Source organism: Hipposideros armiger, unplaced genomic scaffold, assembly GCF_001890085.2.
Source record: "Hipposideros armiger isolate ML-2016 unplaced genomic scaffold, ASM189008v1 scaffold_311, whole genome shotgun sequence".
Taxonomy (NCBI): Eukaryota; Metazoa; Chordata; class Mammalia; order Chiroptera; family Hipposideridae; genus Hipposideros; species Hipposideros armiger.
In genome coordinates this window covers 2,105,389-2,125,989 of record NW_017731661.1, presented here as the reverse complement: position 1 = coordinate 2,125,989, position 20,601 = coordinate 2,105,389, and the positions used below count along the sequence as shown (strand labels likewise).

The 20,601-nt window shown below is 40.8% G+C and overlaps 1 protein-coding gene across 1 annotated transcript in view; it reads right to left on the bottom strand.

The window, feature by feature from the left end:
* Nucleotides 1-7,039: 7,039 nt before the first annotated feature.
* The window catches only part of PNLIPRP3 (pancreatic lipase related protein 3), a 51,990-nt gene continuing 38,428 nt past the window's right edge, over nucleotides 7,040-20,601 (bottom strand). The window contains exons 4-9 of the mRNA XM_019660092.1: nucleotides 17,457-17,575; nucleotides 14,649-14,781; nucleotides 12,306-12,417; nucleotides 9,850-10,017; nucleotides 9,413-9,576; nucleotides 7,040-7,153 (exon numbers count right to left, since the gene is read on the bottom strand). Coding sequence (XP_019515637.1) covers nucleotides 9,513-9,576; nucleotides 9,850-10,017; nucleotides 12,306-12,417; nucleotides 14,649-14,781; nucleotides 17,457-17,575 — 596 coding nt within the window. The 3' untranslated portion in view covers nucleotides 7,040-7,153; nucleotides 9,413-9,512. The remainder of the gene's footprint in view (nucleotides 7,154-9,412; nucleotides 9,577-9,849; nucleotides 10,018-12,305; nucleotides 12,418-14,648; nucleotides 14,782-17,456; nucleotides 17,576-20,601) is intronic.

Sequence of the window (20,601 nt, the reverse complement as noted above, 5' to 3'; positions counted from 1 at the left end):
GGGAACAAGAGTCCTGTGGAAATCGTAGCAAATGTTATGTTTCGTATTTGTCAGATGTACGTGAACAAGATCGCTTCTACCCTGTTTGCCTCCCAAACTGCCAAACCCCCTGCTCCCCCTTTGACAGAACGCCCTGTGAGCGGTGGAACAGGAAGTCTGTGGGGATAGGTCTGGGTCTGGGTTTCCTCCTTCTGAACCCTGCCGCTCAGCCTGGGACTTGAACATGGTCCATTCTGCAAACACTGTGGAATCAACGAGCACATCACCACTACCAGCCTCGGACGCACGACGTGTTTATGATTTCCCCCGCTCAATCATCACCTACTTTCGTGCCCCTACGCATGGTAAGAAGTAGATGCAAACAAATCCTATTTTCGTGCCCACTCAAGGTACATGAGGGATAATGGTCACGCCTAGAGCCAAGGGTGACAAATCGTCTTTGATCTGTGTGTTAACACTCGTTAACTGGTGGTGACTTCCCAGAGCATTGGAGTGAGGAGGACTCTGAGGCCACATCTGATTTCAGTGGGAAAGAGGATGGTGATCAATTAGTAGTGGGGCTAGGAGCTGGGAGTGAAAAACGGCATCACATGGGCCACGTATTTTCCATTCCCATCTTTATCATTTTGACAGTATAAAGCTCAATGACGTAAGTGCTGATGGCGGGACTTAAGGTGCCAGCATGATATACAGGAGGGATTGAGACTATTCGCCTCTTGATGGATTCTCCAAAAATCCCAAGGCTTCACTTGTTTACAGCCTGCTCCACGCAGGATACCAGGTGAGGCTTTCGGGACAGTAAGTGACACCCATCAGTGGTTCCCACACCTGGCTGACCATCAGAAATACCTGTGGAACTTTCTAACATCAATTCCTCACCTGAGACTCACTGGAGCATAAGCTCAGGGGCAATGTTTAGGGTTTGGTGTTTTAAAAAACATCCTCTGATCACTCAGGAGCACACACAAGTTTGGGGGACAGTCTAACATCTACTAGGGGAAACTGAAGTCTGAATCCTTCCCAGACGAGGGCCTAGAAGCTGTCTGTCCAAGCCGCTGCCGAGGGATTCTACACAGCATTTGGAGGTAGTATATTTTAGACTCTGATGTCCAGATATCTGGTTGCCTCTCGTTTAGCAGCTATTGATCATCACTGCCTAGATCCTTTCATTTGTTAGGGCTTGAAAGTGATAGTATTTTAATTGTATCATTCCTTTTCCATAAGTTAGCTGGAATATTTCTATGATGAGAACTAGAAACTACGTGTCCATCAACTGTAGAATAAGTTATCATAAAAATTCTATACAGCAATTACAAATAACACACCATTACTATTTGCAAGAAGCATATGACATAACGTTGGACAAACTAAGAATGAATAAATACTATACAATTCTATTTATGACAAGTTTTTTAAAAAACAAGCAAGACTAACCTATGGCACAAGAAATCAGACTAGTGGTTACCTTTGGGTGAGTTATGATTGAGAGGCAGCACGAAGGAGATTTCTATGATGCTCATTAATATTCTTTATTTCTAAAGTTTACGTGGGCGTGTTTACTTTGAAAAATTACATTGAGCTACACATTTATGATATGTGCTCTTTCTTGTATGTATGTTCTACTCAATTAAAAGAAGTTTAAATGAAAGCAAACTGTGGCAGCCCCTCTCCTAGGTGCTTCCTATGTACATGGCGGCCTGGATTACACTGTGGATGGACCTTGAGTGTAGTTTTATAGCTTTCGCTCTCTCTACCAGATAATGAGTCACCCACTGGCCCCATTTATCCTCCTTCTAACCCCCCAGCAGTGTGGAAGCCAGCTGCTGGCCAGTGGCATGAACGACAGAAGGAGAGGACAGAAAGTCTCAGGATTAAAGATGCAGAAACCTCTGCAAACAGGAGTTACTCTGATGACAGGAGCTACATGGAAATGCCAGGGTTTTGCCCCAGTCAACGCAAGAACTGTCAGCACCTCAAGGATTATTAGTCATAAAATTTTCCCACAGTTACATAAAAATGGAAATGCATCTAACTGTTAAACCAGTTGTCATGAACTATTATGTCTATCTATTGTCCTTTTGCTGTGAGGAGTGATCGAACTTTGATATGAAGAGTTGTTATAGAAATTTACTACATCCGATGTTGCCCTATAAAATACTAATCCAGGTAGTTGTTTAGCCCCCTGACAGTCCAGCGACTATATATCTCTTTCTAGCTTTCTATTTACTCATAACACTTATACATACAACCAATGTGATATTTTGGAGGGACCGGTGAACTGATAGGTGAAAATTGGAATCAATCACTGACAAAACTCTGTTTAAAAAAACCCAATTTTGTTGCTTGACTAAAATGCTTTTGTCACTTTTGAAAAACAAAACTGACAATTGTGTTAAATTGGTTTGTAGACATAGCTTAAATGTTTCCTCACATGCTGTGGGTTGCTGTTCAACCAAGGGGAAAGTTCGATCTCTGGAGAGAAATCTCTTTATTGATTCCTACACCAACAGCAATTACATCAGAGCAGACGCTGATGAGTAAGGCCTGTGAGTTCTTACATAACCTGAGGACAGTTGCCCGTCCACGTCCTGTGCCCTTTCTGCTCCCATGCCCTCGACATTCCGGGAAGCCAGAGTGTCTCTATTATAATTAGTGCTCAGCTTCCCATGTCCCCCAGGTACAGTCTCTGTCCCATCTGAAACGCCTGTCAGGGGAAACACGCAGCCAGCCAGCAGAGTTCAGGAGCCCAGGGGTTTTGCTTTCTATACTGACTGGAATTCATGCATTTGGTGACCACAAGGAAATGTTCTCTGTGTTTTATTGAGTCCAACGTGCAGTGTTACTCCAAGACCAACAACTGATTTTCAGGAGAGGTTTTTTTTTTTTCAGTGATATCCCACCTTTACACATGTTGTTGTTATTAAATTTCAAGGTTGGTTCTAAACCAGGATTTTAGCTGAGTGAGATACTGAGATCTGGAGAACTAAACATTTTACTGCACGCGGCATAGAGGTTTGGTTCATTAAAAATGCGCATGATGTTGTACAGGGGTTTGTTGATTATTAAGCTGTCACCGGATGACAACACAATATGCTCATCCTTCCACTAGAGGGCACCTCAATAAATATATTAAACCCAAGTAAGCAAGGCTTTCCACAGTAAAAAGACAAATCAAACTCTGGGAAACATGAATTTATTAGGTACAATCAGTGTACACAATAAAAACACATAAATACTTAAGTAGAGCTACATATGGTTGGGGGGATTTATGACCACAGAAGAAAATCCAAATTTTATTTTTTATTGATTGATTCACTTGTCTATCCATTCATTCACATATACTTATCTTCACCTAATAAGCCAAAGAATTTCAGAATGAGAAAGCAAGCCCAGGAATCATAATTATCATCTTTGTTTTACGGGTAGACACAATGAGGCTCAAAGAGGAGAAACTGTTTACCCAAGTCCATTTCGTTAATTGATTCTGGAATCAGAATCAGACTTCCGATCCTCTGACTCACAATTCCATGCTCTATTCACTACATCAAATTTTAAAATATTGTGGAAGTTCAAAGAGAAATAAACTTCTGTTTCTGAGATTTCAGAAAAAAATCACCTGCAGTGATTTTTTGGTACAAAATAGTATGTGTTCCATCTTCCATTTGTTTACTGAATGTTTCTTTTTTTCAAGTCGCGCTTTGCACTCCTTGGGCCTGTCTTCTCTTTGTGGCAACCAATGGGATTACAGTTTCTGGCCTTGAAAATCCACAGGCCTGGGTAAGTGCTGGTGAAAGAAACCTCTGTACGTTAAGTCAGGGGAAATGTTGCGTTTTCCCCTTCAGCTTCAGAGAAAAAGCATATGGCATTGCACACAACAAAAATGTTGTTAGTAAAACGCCTGGACGTTAGATATTGATGTTACATCATGTGAAAGCAACTCTGGACGTTAGATATTGATGTTACATCATGTGAAAGCAACTCTCATCCTGTAAAAAGATTCTCATTGGCTGACTTAAAAAATGTTTTGTGGTGGAAATGAAATTGAACCTCCTTTCTGCTTTCCAGGGGCCACCCACATGCATCCCTTTTCATTTTTTAAGCCAGAGGAAATCGCTAAAGCTTCCCTTTTCTTACACTTCCATGGGGTATTATGGTTTGGAAAGAGTTCTTATTTAAACAAGGAGCTTGAGAGTCTTGTCTCATAGAAATGAACAGCATCCAGGGGCTTCACCTGCTGCCCACGTACTCTTAAGCCAACTAAGGAAATAATGGCATTTCCTTTACTTTCTCGTTCTCCACATGTTCACACATATCTAGCCTTAAGGTACTTTAAGTGTTACGTTTCCATTGTTTTTTTCCGAAATGGTGGACTCGAGTTTGGAAATTGCATCTGTCTTCATGATCAATGGGCATTGTTATGCAGGTGGCTCAGTTAGTACAACTGGCCTGGGTCAGAGACGAGCCTGAGATGAGACTGTTAGTCATGCTCAGGTTGACATCATCCTAAATCTGTTGGACGTGGCCTCTGCTCCTTCTTCCAGGGTTCCTCAAGGAAGTTATTGCTCCTCTGGTCATAGTTGACAGTCAGAAGATCCTAGATGTTTGTGTGTATGGATGAATGAAATGTCAGTTCTGTTCCTCCAGGACCATAGCTACTGGAAAATAAAGTACACTGAATTCCAACATGGGATCACCTACAGCACTAGATGTGGTAACCACAGAATTCGGAAATGAAAACGTCCTGGTGTTTCTCTCCTGTTCTTGCTTCATGGGAAACCAACAAGCGGAGCGTGAAGGTCATGAAAAGTCGAACCAGCTGGCTGTTTTCCATGCTGCTCCCACCCCGTGCCTGTTTCTATCACAATTCTTATGATGTATTATAATCAGTGAGCTCCTTTCCTGCGTCTTCCTCCTTGCTGTGTATCTCAAGAGCAGGGTCTATCTCTTGTTTTTCACATAATGTTATTATTTATCACAATGCCTAATACATACGGATAACTCAGTGTTTGTTAAATGAATGAATGAATGAATTGAAAAAGCCAACGAAAAGAAAAATATATGATGATGTAAGGCTAAATGTTTGAAAAACTCGAACATAAAATAGGTTTTGAAGGAAGAAAACATTTGCCAAAAATCTTTGGCTCAGTCTATATAGACATTCAGCCTCTTTACTAGAATGAAATCTGGTAGAGAGATTCCACTCTCCTGAGTGTAAGACTTAAATCATTTAGAGCAGAACTCTTAGGGAAGCATGTGTAAAATGAAAAAGAAAAAAAAAAGCCCATATGGTATTACAATGTAAGTATGTATTTGGGGGGAAAAAATTAACACAGCACAGAGCACACCTATCATTTTTATTACAACAATCTACAGAAAGTAAAGATTTACAAAATCTTTTTGGTAGGAGGGTATATAAAAAAAGATTGATTCTCCCAAGTGGGGGAGTGAAGTCCCCAGGAGGGACATGAGATTTTTATGTTCATCTAACATGAGCTTAGCTTTTAGAAGGCTGGGAAACAATAACGTGGCGTAAATTATGCCTCTGTTCCTGGGGCCCTCTGCTTGCTCTGCCCGAGTTGCAGCGTCAACAAAACCTGAGGGCTTTATTAAACAGGGTAGTTTCTGTTATTCACTCCAATCTGAGAAGCCTGGGGAAATGGCTACACCACTCAAGCAGGTATCTACATTTTCCTTAGCTTCTGCTGAGCATTTACCATCCACTTTCCAGCTCTAGGCCAAGCGCAGGGTTCCGTGCCTCTTCCATAACTGGGTCACGAACAGCCTCTCGCCCCTTTCCTTCAGTCTTCCCAGGGCACAAAGCCTTGCAAACCTTCATCCAGGCACCTTTCTCCTGTCTGCCCACCGTTTAGCAACTAGGTTCCAAGCCATCCAATATCCTATTTTACCTACCATTCTCATGGGTACAGCCCTTCTGAATTTATGAAGTGTTACTGCATACATAGTCCTTTCAATTAAAAAAAAAAAAGGCCAGCAGTTAAGAGCTGTAAGCTCAGTGCAGAAATTGCCCACCCTGCAGGCCAGAGGTAGGTGGTCAGTCCCCACTGCCTAGGAAAGAGGACCCTAAATCTCATCAAGTCTCTCCACCTACATAACTGCTAGTTTACAGGAAATACCCAGGCTAGAGAAACATGCCAAATGATACCAGGGGATCCCATCACTTGGATGTGAGAAATTTAACAGGACAAGTGACCTGCTTTATTCAACAATAGGTATCCAGGAAATGCAATGTGTTAATCTTGCTTGGATCCCAATTTAAACAAACTCACTGACAAAAGGCATTTTTCAGACAACCTGGGAAATTTAAATACAATCTGAATATAAGATGATTTTAAGAAATTGTTGATTTTCAAAGTTAACCTTGAATAAAATATTTAATGAGACATTATTATTGATAAATTTTTATAAAGTGGATATTGTAGTTATGTTAAATAAATTTGTTGTTTAGAGATACATTCTAAAGTGTAAATAGGATAAATAGTATTATGTCTAGGATTTGGTTTGGAATACTGCAGCAAAAGAAAACGAACAAAACAAAAACAGAGAGTGTGTGCTTGTATATGCACTCATAAAACAGAATTGGCGAAATCTGAAAATTATTAAACTGGCTGACAGATACCTGGGGCTCTTTATTTAACCAATTTCTCTGCTGCTGTGAATATTTGAAAATTTCTACACTAAAAAGTAAAATAAAAATTTCTTAATTTTAAAGAGAAAGAGATCAGGAGGGATTTGACCCTGTTGAATTCTGCTGAGGGGTGGAATGAGTGAAATTTCCTGTTCAGCTTAGTGACTGCTGTCATTGGAAATCTTGGTGAGAGTTGTTCTGAGGTCAGATGGGAGCAGAGGGGAATTAGGGTTGAGAATGATTTTTCCCCCCACAATGGGAGAGACAGACTTTTAAAAATCTGACGCAACGAGAGCTTAAATACACAAAAGAAAGAAAACGTAGCCAATAGGACAAGGTCCCCAAGAAAGGAGGAGGGGGTGAAATCCGATGCACAGGAGCGGGCACTGACCTTGGGTAGGAGAAGGGAAGCTGCAATAGTAGAAAACGGATGGAATGGGTGCAGGTGCAGTACTTGGTATGTTTGGATCAAAGAGGGGAGATTTGCTCTCTGCTGACATCTGTTTTCTGTGTCAAGTACAAGGAAAGAGTTTCAGGTAGGAGGTATAAAAAACCTCAAATCAAAAAATAAAAAATAGGTAGAATTTCAGGGCAGTGCTGATGTTCAATTTATCGTTACATATGTCCTTCCTGTGATGCCATTGCCTTAGCACTCCAGTGTTGGGGTGTTGGCCTAGACAAAGGGGAATACTGGGTACATGCAGGTTGAGGTTTTGCCTGGCAGGATGAAAACAGAAAAAGACAGGGAGGATAGGGCGCTGATAGGCGTTATTACTAAACTAAATTATCTTGCAATTTAAGTTGGGTTGAAAGGAAATGGGGTTGGTGGATTTCTAGCAAGTAGAAGGGTCACGGATTAGAAGTCACAAGGAGGTGTGAGACTGTCACTTTGGTAAGCCTGAAGGGAGGCAGTTGTGGTTGGAGGGGGGGATGCTACGATTAGCAAGTTTACAGGCCGGCATTGGTGGGTAATACAATGACAAGGTATAAGCGTGAATCAGTGACAGTGGGGAGCGGAGGAAGTGAATGGCTAATTGGATTGGAAGTCACTTTTCAGCATTAATGGCAGTTCATTCAAGAAGCAAAATAATTTCTAACAGCCCTTGCCCAAGAGTTGCAGGCCCCAAATACTCTGCCACTATAAAGCGGGCAACCAGAGAGAAATGGACCATTTTTTAGAGCTTTCCTAGGCAACAGTACACACAGAAAAAATCTCCTTGCGTCCCAGAATCCCTTTGCCTAGATTGCCCTTACAATATTCTTATAATGTAAAAAAGGGATTAAGAACTATGGGACAGAAAGTTTTTCTATTTTATTAAAATAGGGATCCCAGAAATCGATTGACTCCATTTGTCTTTTCACGCTTAGGAAGAGTTGGGCCAAGAGACCTCCTGGGCCAGGAGGCCGGCCAGGATGCACAGAGCCCAGTGCCAAGTCCTGATTCATAACTCTTCCTCCTGGTTAATGAGCCCTTCCCGAAAAGAAGACAGTCTGAGCAGAGAGCCGCGCAGGCTCACTGCTGCTTTCACAGTACTGTGCCCCCACAGTCCTCCAGCCATGGTGCCAGCTCCACTGCCAAGATGCTGTGGAATGCTGGGGCTACAGCAGTTCCTCAGGAGGGCTCAGACCCAGCCACTGGAGGAGCCCATGACCACCTTGCTCCTGGGCTGGCCTAGGCCTGGGGTTGATACGCCCATCAGGGAGGGACCCTCAGGCCATCATGCCAAATGTCTCATCTCCTTTTCTCCTTCCACCAAGCCTGTTCCAGTCAATCTATCTCCTACTTGCAGAATGGGAAAGAGTCACCCCACTTTGCTCTCGGCTTTCTGCCACACTCAAGTTCATGTACACCCATGGGTCTCTTCTTAAGGTGCAGTTGGCAGTGAGGCACCAAGGAGAATGAAGAAAGCCTCTGCAAAGTATCTTCCATCATTTCTTTTCAACAATATTGACAACACTGTGCTATTAGCCAAATGCTGAGCTCAGTGGTGGAAAGCAAAGCAATAAAAACATACATCTTTCATTTTCACCGGATCAGGACAACGGAATTAGAGCAAATTGAAGCAAAATAAAAGAAAGAACACAATTGGCACATTTAAATATTATAGTATTGTTATTGCAAACACAAAATATTAGACAAGCGCTTTACAAATGAAATGCTACCTTCAGGCAACATGCAAATTTGTAACAGGGGAGGTGAGTACTTCCGTGGCAGGTGGCTTCTACAAGCAGGGGCTGATGACCCTCAGGGCCCACGGCTAACTGATGTACACACCCTGGATAAGCTCCAAAACCCTCTTCTCTCTCACACACCCTGAAGACCAAGGAAAACCTTGGAAATACTAAACGTACTCTCATCAGTTTTCATTATTAATAGATGGACGTATCAACCCACAGGGTTATAATTTATATATCATGAACTATAGCCATAATTTGTCTTAGCAAGGTTTAACAACATAACAAATATTCTTTAAACCACTTTAGAACAATGATTATTCTACCTGGAAATATTCACAACACAGTTCACTCAACTTGAGTCTTACTTTTGCCCAATGAGTTTACACCACCATATTGCTCCATCATGTCCTCTTATTCAGGGAAATTCTAGCACAGCTCTATTTTGTCACTGATTTCCAGGTTCCTATAGACCATAGTACTATGCTCTGTCCTAGGGTTCAGTTTATTTTTAAGGCACATAGAAAAATTTATCAATGAGAAAAACATTCTACTTAGAAAAAAACAACTGTACTTTTCCAACTTACTTACAAAGGCCAAGTTTGGTCCGATTACACACTGGAAGGAGGTTGTTTTGTTTTTGTTTTTTCATTGCTCCCATTAAAAAAATCCATCAAGACTGGATCTGGGATTAACATGGTTTCAGGATCTGGGCAATATTAGGTCCCTTAATATCCTGGCTACAGAAGGTAGATCTGAAAAATTTAAAGGGGGGAAAAGGATATTAATATGATTCCAGGGGAAAGAAAAACATTGGTAGATCTTCTATTTTAATGAGTAATTATTATTTTGTAAACACTTTTGAAAATATAGTATTGATTTCTTAAGTAATTTTCCTTTTCTTTAATTGCAAAATTTCAAGACGTACACATTTTTATACTAGTTGCAAAATTTAAATTATATGTGCGTTTTAAATACCATCCATAAAATTCAAACTATGAAAACGCAAAGGAAAAGGCAGTACTTACTCATACCCATGTTTTCCAGATATATCTATCACCATTTCTGCTCCCAACTTATTCTGAGAACGTCCGAATGAATGTTCCTTCCAAATGAACTCAATGCTTGTAACGTTTCCAACATTAACATCTGCATCAATTAATTTTGTATATGTCACGCCTGGCTTCAGTGTTCCACTGTCAACAGAAAAATAAGACTCATACTCTCGTACTGGGTCTTCACGATGCCAGAGCGAAAGACAACATCTGTGTGTGTGCCACAGAAGGGAAATTTGCATTTGCTGGCAGGTGCTTGTAAGGAGATTTCTTCTTTCTATTCGTGTTGGTCAGCATCTCAGAATAGCAGGGCTCTGAAGCTTGAAAGAAGGGGGAGGTGAAGGGGGAGCTTGACTAGCTGATTTTTAGGGGATGCCTGGATAGGCATTACCTTGATGAGTTCTCCATAATGAACGATCTGGTCTTGGCTTTGTAGTATCAGAAACCAGATTTTATTGACACCAGGAAATGATCCGATTGTCACTGATGGACTAATTCACCCAAAACTGATCTATAAACTAGAAGCCTGTTTATCAGCTCACTGTGGAGAACTGCTTCCTTGGTTGACCAGGACTTTCCCGCTGGTACCTGCTTTTTCTGTATAAAAAGCACTGGGTGAACAAACTAGGGATCAGAAGGTGTTTGGGTGAGCATGGCACTAGAGCAGGGTGAAGTGGACTGTCTTGAGGCATAAGGCAAATTTATTCAAACCAAAATTAGACCCGATGAGGTTTCCTTACCCCCGCTATTTCTTTATTCCTTCGTTAATTTATGGTCTGTCTCCTCTAATTGGGAGATAAGCGCCACATGAGGAGGACTTGTGTCGATATCCCCAGCAATTAAAGCAATTCCTGGCATATGGTAGGCATTGAAATGTTTGTCGAATGAATGAATGTTGCTATTGCTCGAGCCTGTCTTACTCCATTTCATGTAGAATTAATTGGTTTAATTACCAGAAGGCAACTTTTGCTCCAAATTCTTAAGGGTAACCTCCCTGAACTGCCTTGCAAACAAGTGCAGCCCTTCATAACAGTGTTGTTAGAAGCTCAAATAGTTGAAATATAGTCTAAGGTGAAGCAAGACTCTTAAAGCTCAACTGAAGAATAGGAATAGATTAGTGTACACATTCACGTAGTTGGCTTCATTTTAAGATGAGATGTTTTACCGTGAACTTGAAATGCTTTATTATTCTTAAAAGAGGATTGGGTGACTATGTAACAAGACATCGGAAGTACAGAAATGGCAAAAGATTCTCACAGCTCTCAAGAGGGGCAGGAACTGTGTATTCATGCCTACCTGCCCAGACCAGGGGCCTCTGTGCGGGGCACAAACCGCACAGCTTTGGGCTGTGGGCCTCACAGCTGCAAACACATGATCGTGTTAAAGGGCTCTCAGAGTCATGAAGAACCGGTGGGCTGAGACATGCTAAGACAGGGAAGGGTATGTAGAACAAAGGAACAGCACTGGTGAAGATGGCAAGGGAGGAAAAGGAGGGATCTAGTCAGTGTTGGGTGATGCAATCAGAGTAACCTGGCTGAGCTGAGGATGAACGAAGCCACCTGGTGGAGACATGGCTAGAAAGGTGGGCTGGGGTATGCGCGTTAACTGGGGTCCAGGCGATCGCGGCCTGAACCCATCTTTACTGGGAGTTGCACCAACGCAAGGGGCTGTGCATAAACTCTGCCAGAGTCATTAACTCGATGCACCCTCCCACTGACACAATAACCACAAAATCGCTGCTTTTCACGACTCCACCCAGTGCTCGAAGTGATGAAACCACAGAGGCAAAACATCCCATCCATCCATCAGTTTGCAAAAGGGCAACATCTAATAGGTGTGCATAATGTGAATTCTGAAATGAATTACAGAACTAAACTATAAAAGTGAAATATGTAATACAGAAGAGCTAAGGCTGATCAAAGAAAAGGTTAAGGTAAACAATATAAAAGGGGACTGCAGCCCCGGATACGCAGTCAATGTCTCCACTGAATTATTTCTACTTGTCACTGTTCCAACCCATGTCCCACATCTGTGGGTACCACTGAGGCAGCTTATTAGAAATCTGGCAGTTGATATGTCTTATTTCATAAGGAATCTGAAACCTATACAAATAAAAACATGTGCCCCAGTTTGTATTAAATGGACTGTATAACCAGATAAATATATAGTATCTTATTTACTCTCCTGTCAACTTTTTTCCACTTGTTTCATTATCTAGATCTGTACTGTCATGTTATCATTTCCTAACATTTTCTGTTTGTAGTTCAAACTGTGGAGCAAGTATGTATTATATTATGATTCCTATTTTATATCGTAAAAACAAAAGTCAAGTATAGCATGAGGGTCCGCCGCATTACAGGAACAGACAAGACTGAGCCAGTCCACCCGAGCGCCCGGCACCGTCACCTGCTGGCCCCTGCCCTGCCTACCTGGTCACCTCCAACTCTCCTGTGTTTCTGGTCATTCCACCTACACGGAGAAATATGCTCCCTTGAGTGACATTGTTTCCATCGATTTTGACAGATAATTTGTGTCTCCAACCTGGAAACAGAAAAAGAGAAAGAGAAAAGGGCAGGGGGCAGGGGTGGGGGGGAGAGGGAGAGATATGAAGGGTTAAAAATATGTGAAAAACATGACAGCTCGGGCACTTTAATGTAAATACAACATTCAGGATTCAAGTGGACAAAGCTGTTCACGTTCATGAAAATTTACAACTTTAGATAGCGTGAGTGAATTTGCTGAAAAAATACATTTAAAATACATATAAATGTTCACATTTCAATTTTCCACACATAACCAGTTTAATGATATGTTAACAAGAAAATTCTTCAATTTTCCAGGCACTCTTAGGACTTTTTAAAATAGAAGTTGCTTGTCTTCGTCTGTCCATTTCCTGTGTGTCCTGTATCACGTATTACTTTCCATACCCAGGTTTTTATTTACCACAGTTTGACAACTAATCCGGAAAGTCTAGAAAACCTATTGGGCAAGAAAGTCTGTGCTTTTATAATTACTTAGAGGTGACGTGAATTGTTGCTTCCTCTCCTGCAGGCATGTGTGCCAGGAACGCCCAGTCGGTACAGGTCTGGGTCAGCCACAAACCTGCCAACAGGACAATGCCCTTGCAAATGGTCAAGTGTAACCTTAAAAAAAATGTAATGAACACATTTCTCATTCTGAATTTTGAAATTGTTACATGCTTAATAGCACACTGAAAAAGTGCAATTCTTCATAAAATTGTTTGAAAAGCATCTGAAAGGATAAAACCTACTAGAGAGGAGTTTCAATCCATTAATCATTGCCAAAGAGTTCGCTTTCCCTCCTCAGCCCATTCCACTGAAGACTCCCATCGTCACTTCTCCGCTGACACCAGTGTCCCCAGGCTCCCCAATGATGGAATGGGTGCTTCATCCCATGAGCCCCTGGGCCCCCGTCTGCTCGAACCTTTCGGCGTTTCCGGTGCAGTGAGTGCATCCTCTCTTCCTTCCTTGCTCACCCTCTTTTTTTTCTTGGCTCTTTGAACTACCACCCCCACACTGATTTTCTTTCTTCCTCTTTGCCCATTCCTCAGCCTCCTTGGCCTCTTTCTCTGCTCTCTTTCTCATCCATTTGACACGCTTTCTTGGGTAATTACATCACTAAGTTTCACAGTTTTGATTACTGTCTAAACGCAGGTGACCCTCAAATCTCTATTTGTAGACCTCAGCCATGTCCCTAGGAGGACACCCATGCCTCTAACTGCCTAGTGGGCACATCCTGAAGGCATCCCCAACCTGACGTGTTAGAGCCTGGGCCCATCAGCTTCCTTCCAACCAGCCTCTCCTCCTGCGTTACCAAGTTCAGCGAATGACATGTCATCCACCCAGCCAGAACCACCCTTGACTTCTCCATTTCCTGCATCCCTCAGATCCATTCACCAAGTTCCTTTTTGCTGCCACCTCCTAACCATCTCTGTATTCTCTCCACTTCCCTCTATGCTTCTGCCTGGATTGTTGCAACAACTGTTCTTCCTTTCCTTCCCAGCTTTATTGAGACATAATTTACATATAACATTGTGTAACTTTAAGGTGATGATTTGATTTATATATGTTGCAAAATGATTAACACAATAAAGTAAGTTAACACACCCATCGCCTCCCATAATGGTGAGACACACCTGTCCTAACAGGTCACTCTGTCTCCATTTGTCCACCTCTAATCCACGCAGCAACTAAAGTGGTTTTCCTAAAACAACAACAACAACAACAAAACCCTGCTAATCTTAATGCCCTTTAGTGGCTTTCCATTAGCCCAAAGGCAAAGCCCAAACTCCCCAAGTGGTGCACAGTTTCACATTTGACCCAATGTACCTCTTGGGCCTCATCTCACATTACTCTCCTCCTGGTCTCTGTGAGCTCAGCAGTGGGATCTTCTTTCAGTTTTGGCTCTTTCTTTCCTCCAGGCATTTACCTACACAGGTCCTTCTACCTACAATACTCCCCATTTTCTTCTCCCACTTACCCATCTTTCAGGAGTCAGCTTAGAAATCACTTTCCCTCAGAATGCTCCCCTGACCTGGTGTGGAAGCTCCTCCTTTGTCTCTTCACACAAGGTTTACTGAAACCGAGATTTTTAAATTTTTTTGCTGTCTTCTCCATTAGCCTAACTCACCGCATCCCCACAGTCTGGTCCAATGCCCACTTATTTAGTAGACCCTCATTAAAAACTGTTGAATTAAATTAAAAGAAAAAGAACCATAAAGCATTACAATGAAACTTAGCTATAATACTCACGGGCAAATGGGGAGAAAGCCCCAGTGTTTAAAAAATAATATGGTCTATTAGGCTTCTGATTTCTGAGGTGAAATCTATCAGCAAAATGACCCATCGTTGGGCAACCTCCTTTGGGACAATGGAAGCAATTTCCCTGGTGACAGATAAATACGAGGTAATCAGAAATGCAATTAGAAATGTTGCCCTTCAATAAACTTATGTTATTAAACTATAATAAAATCTTTGGAATTCAAACAAAGAACGTGTATATGCACTTAAAAATGGCTTCGTTGCTTAAACAGGCCACCCTGCCTGTTTTCAAAAACAAAATACGAGAAAAACAACTAGGGGAAAATAAAGGATAGCCTGTTAGAAAAATGGGTAAACGATGTGAGCAGACAATCCACAGATGAGGAAACTCAAATAGTCAATAACTACACAAAAAGATGCTCAATCTTACCAGTTGTCAGGGATGTGCTAATTAATTAACACAACATGCAATTCCATACTCAGTATATTTGCAAAAATTAAAACAATTGGCAAACTCAAATACTGATGAAGACATGGAGTGAGGGATTCTCATGTGCTTCTGATGAGAATATAAATTGACAAACACTGCAGACAGCAATTTAGCAATGCACGGAAATGCACAGAAAGGCACATACGATGTGACAATTTCCCTTCTATACACCGCAAAGAAACTTCCCCCCAAGTCTCTAAGGAGACATGCGGAGGTGTTTATTGCTGAATTGCTTTTAATAACAAAAACTGGAAACAACCAAAAGGGGGAATGAATAAATAAATTGTGACTAATTCCTACAAAAATTAATATATAGATCTATACCCATCAATGTAGATTTTAAATTGATAAAATTTAATGAAAAAAGCAAATCCAGAAAGATACATACAGTATGATGCTATTTATTTGATATATATGTTCCACTTCAAACTCTGCCTTAGGGGAGGTAATAAGGGGATATAAAATAATTCAGTTCTTTAATTTTATTTTTATGTTTTAAAAATCTAAAGCAAAACTAACAAGATGACTTTTAAAAAAAGCTGGGTAGCAGTGTTTGAGTAGTTGCTATTTTAGATTTTTGAGCTTTTAGATATTAACCGTGGACATCTGGGCTAGGACTATAGTAAAACACCCCCATTTAATGCTATTTTTTAGCACTGTCACTACATGGAGGTAACTATCAGAAGAAACAGCTCATGGAGTTAAAAACTTTGCTCTAGGGAATGGAACTCTAGTAAGGAGAGGACTGTTTTTTAAATACAATTTTTACCACTTTCATTTTTGTTATTTGAAATTGTCTTGATGATTTTCTACTTTACATGTTTAAATTATACATATTTGCAACATCATAAAAAAACCACAAAAAACTCCATTTTTAATGAAGGAAAGTAATAACAGCTCATGTTTACTGAGTGCTTGCCGTGTGCCAGGCACTATTCTAAGCACTTTAAGTGCAATTACCTCAATTAACCCTCACAAAGTCCCTTCCTATGACAGAGCTTTTAGTCTGCCTATTTTACAGATGTGGAAACTAAAGAGAAGTTAAACAATTTGTCAGCGTTGCATGTCTGGTAAGGGATGGCTCAAGAACGTGAACCCAGTCAGCCTCATGCTAGAGCCCCTCTTTTTATGTTACTTTTAAATTTTATTTGTATGTGTATTTGGGTAAAGTACAAAACAACAGGTCTAGGAGAGTGACTCGATGTTCTCTAAGTTTGTAGCCATAACTTGCACAGAAGTCTAAGGCTCTCCAGCCTGGCAGATTGAACCCTATTATCTCTGAATACACCAGGACTCGGAGGGGCTGCTTCCACCCGTTTGGTCAACAGCAGGACCCTTTAGTTACTCAGAGCAGCATCCGGGCTGGTAGAAAGGGATGGGGGGGGGGGGGGGGGGTTGGAGGAGAAGGAAGTCACAGGGGACAATGCCAGTGTGTGGCTGTCAAGCTTTTTGAGAACGGAAGTCCCCAAGGCACATTATGAGTAAGGACAACTGACTCCGGAAACTAAGAAGACCCCTGAGGGCATCCCCTCATGTGCCCTGTAACAGGAGGGAGTGCGCACTCCTGCCCCAATGCTGCACTTAGTTACAAGGTGCTATTACTTAATTAAACTTCAGCTGGAACCCCTACATTGTCTTTCTACCCTGGGAAAACAGTGCCCTCTACACACACAAGGGAAAATATTTCCACTTCCCTCTACAAAATAGATTTTCTTTCTCCTTTTCACAGTGATAACCAAATGAAAAATATGTTTAGCTTAGATCTGGCACCATGTGCTTTATGACTCAAAATCAGATTTGGTGTTTTGTCACATATTTATCTGGGTGAAACTCCTGTGAGCTATCTATGCCTTAGTTCTGCTCTGTATAAATAATTAAATTTTAATAAAATAATTTTAATGTTCCAAGTGAAGACTAACATGTTTGCTTGTAGCTATTGATTGGTTCAGCTTTCTTGGGCATCTTTGAAGATGACATTTAAAATACATACACAGAAAAATTTTTGCCCTGGATTTACTCCTATTATATAGTAGCATCTAATTACTGCATAGCAATGGCCCAAAAAGCAAAATTGGATATAATCTTCAAAAGAGCTGAAACAACCAGAATACAAATAGTTGGTTTAGTTATTTAAGCCCTTCAGCAACCTCAGCTACTGTTCAGCACTCGGCACAGAAAGAAATCTGTATTCCAAAATGGCAGAGAGATGTTTTTTTTTACCACACACACTCAAAACCTTTTTAGTTGGCTGATCATGCTTCAAAAAATGACTTGCTAATTAAATTCCACTGCAAAAATGCTTTACTTACTGCTTTAAAAGATTCGTAGGATCTACAAGGATAAGCAATAAAAGCATCAGGGTTGAGAATGCTTTCCACATAAAAGCGATGACTTCGGGCATGGTTGCAATCAAAGAAGGAAGTCACTTCTGTGAAAACAATTTCCAATTAACTGATAGCAATGAACTGATTAACTGATTAACTGAGAGTATGAATCATTTCTTAGACAAAATAACTTTAAGGTCTGACTAAGGTCTAGACAGACAGACAGACCTTACGTGTAGGCTTGGATATTACACAACACATCAACATTACATATTATTTTCTTTGTACCAAAGAATTCTTTGTGTGAATGTAAAGGGACATTCAAACAGGGTAAACAAACAAATGCCAGTGTAGATGACTCTGCGCTCTGACACTAATATCCCCCAGCTCCCCAGATCTCTGACATAAGCACTTGGCACTTTAAGTATCCCTGTGCATGCAGCTTCTCCACCTTAGACCAATGAATTCTGTCCCCGTTTCTGCAGGAAGGACCGAGCTCCCCCCTATTCAATCACAAAACAGCCAGCAACGTTAACCAGTGCACACCTTCAGCTGAGCCCCAAGGTCTGACAGCTGGGAAGTGTTATAAAGAATGGTAAAGACAAATTCGTTTTGTCATAGTCAGGCATAACATTATTGCCACCAATATTTAGGATTATTGCAATAATAAACAAGAGGGTTCTGAACACAACTGTGCATTCTGGCTATAGCATCCTAGTCATTTATGCTCTTTACCTTACATAATAACATTTTTACTGGATGGCATGAACTGTTACCCCAATGACATACACAGCTTGGCTGATCTTTGAGAAACTAGATTCTGGTTTTAGTATATGTGGTAAATCACTATTCTATAAGAATGATCTCCAGTGAATCACGCCTTTCTAGGTCCTCATGCGATAACATGAAATCACATGAAAACATGCGATTTCATGTTATCATGTCTCCCTTCAAGAGATGGGGCCTATTTTTTCACCCTGCTGGGTTACAGGCTAGTCTCATGACTTGCTTTGACCAATAGAATGTGGAGGAACTGACACTGTGCCAGTTCCAGGGTCCTGGTCTTAAAGGACCTTCCCGTGTCCACACTTGCTCTCTTGGAACCTAGCTTCTATGTTAAGACATCCAGGTTAACTGGCTGGGGAGAGAGGGCCCGAAGGATAACAGCTCACTTATCGAGGAGAGCAGGTACCACGCCCCAGACATGGAACGCCATCTTGGAACTTCCCACTCAGCTCGGCCCAGCCCAGTGTCCAGCTCAATGCGATCACATGAGTTACCCTAGCTGACCACATTGCAAAGCAGAATCTTGGCAGAACTCTGCCTGAATCTTGAAGCCTCAGAACCCTGGGCATAAACCATTGTTCTTTTAAGCACTATGGTTTGTTATGAGATAGCATAATGTCACAAACGCAACATAGTCAGCAGAGATCAATAATTGGCATCATCCTTTCTTTTTTTAAACGAGGACTCCTCTTACATCAGGTCTTTTAATAGATTTATATCATAATTGTGATTTAGACAAGATGGCTGATTAGAATATAGGGAACTGTGAATTTTAAAAGTAATGGTTTCTTAGTAATAAATATAATGTAAGATGGAATATCTTGAAGTCTTAAACTCATTTGAAGACTTAACATGATTGATAAAAGTGCTTTTAATCCAATAAAGTTGTAGGAAATTGTCTCAAATTATAGCTTATGACAAATGCATGTATTACTTGAATTAATCCTTTACAGAATTTCAAATGCTCTGTGTATAACACTTAATATAGTTATATAAAAGTGTCTTATATCTTATGATCTATTTTTTATCCTAATAGGAAGAATTTGAAATCATAATGTGGAAAATAAGAAGATAAATAAGTTTTATATATGCTTTTTGTATGAATGCTGCTTATCTGTAATGTGGGATTGGCTTTAATTCTCATTTGAGTATCTGCAGGTTCTCTAGATTTTTTTTTAAAGTAGTCATTGCAAATAGATACTTTTAATCACATTTATGCTTTCAGAACAGATATTAAAATTTTGTAATTTATTTCTAGTAAAGAAGCAGCAATTTGAGCTCCTCTCAATGTCATGGTCTCTGTGTCTTTACAGCCGATGGAAGATCAAATACTCACATCATCTGCGTTTTCTGACCACATGGGATTAGGTGGTGAGATATTTAGAATCACCCAGATATTTATCATATCATCATACATTATATTATCATGTATTATTATATATTATATATATTTCATTACTTATATGATGATAATATATAGATATGGGAAGGAATGGAATTTCCAAATAATATTTTTTTGGTGACTTATAACTAAATTCCCTATAGAAATTTATTATTGAAAACTACTACAAAGGTTAAATAGTATGTGTAATTTGTGATCCAGAGTGATTCTGTTAAAAAGTAAATCAAATCATGTCTCTTTTGCTCAAAATCCCCCCGTAGCTGCCATCTCCCTTGAGTAGAAGCCAAAGTCTTGACTACCTTCTATAAGGCTCTGTGTTCTCTCCCTCTGCCCCTGTCTCTTCTCTAACCTCATGCCCTACTACTCTCCTCTCTTCACTTCACTCTAGCCACAATAGGCTTCTCACTGCCATGAACCTCCCTGGCGAGCTCCTGCCCCAGGCCCTTTGCACTTGCTACCCCACCTCTTGGCCTGGAATGCCTCTTCCCAGGTACCCATATGGCTAACTCCTTTAGGTAATCTTTTCAGTAAGGACTCCCTGGCCACCCTGTCAAAAATCTCCTACTGTGTATTCCTCACCTCATCCCTACTGTCATCAACACATCATATATTCTCATTTCATGCTTTATTTTGTCTCTTTAGCATTCATTCTATTATTTTTTTTTAGCAAATTACAATGTTAGCTTCATCAGAAAGAGATTTTTGTCTTTTGCATTCATTCCTACATGTGCTGTTCCTAGAATAGCGCCTGGTACACAGTAAGCACTCAACACGTATTTGTTGAGTGAACGAACCCATCCTTCTTGGTGATATTGAGTGACTACAGCATGCTAGACATTCTGTTAGGCACTGCGGATACACAGGTGACTAAGACATGAACCTGACCTTGCGGATCTCACAACTGGTGGGAGCTTCATACATGCTACTGTGTTTCAGGCTAAA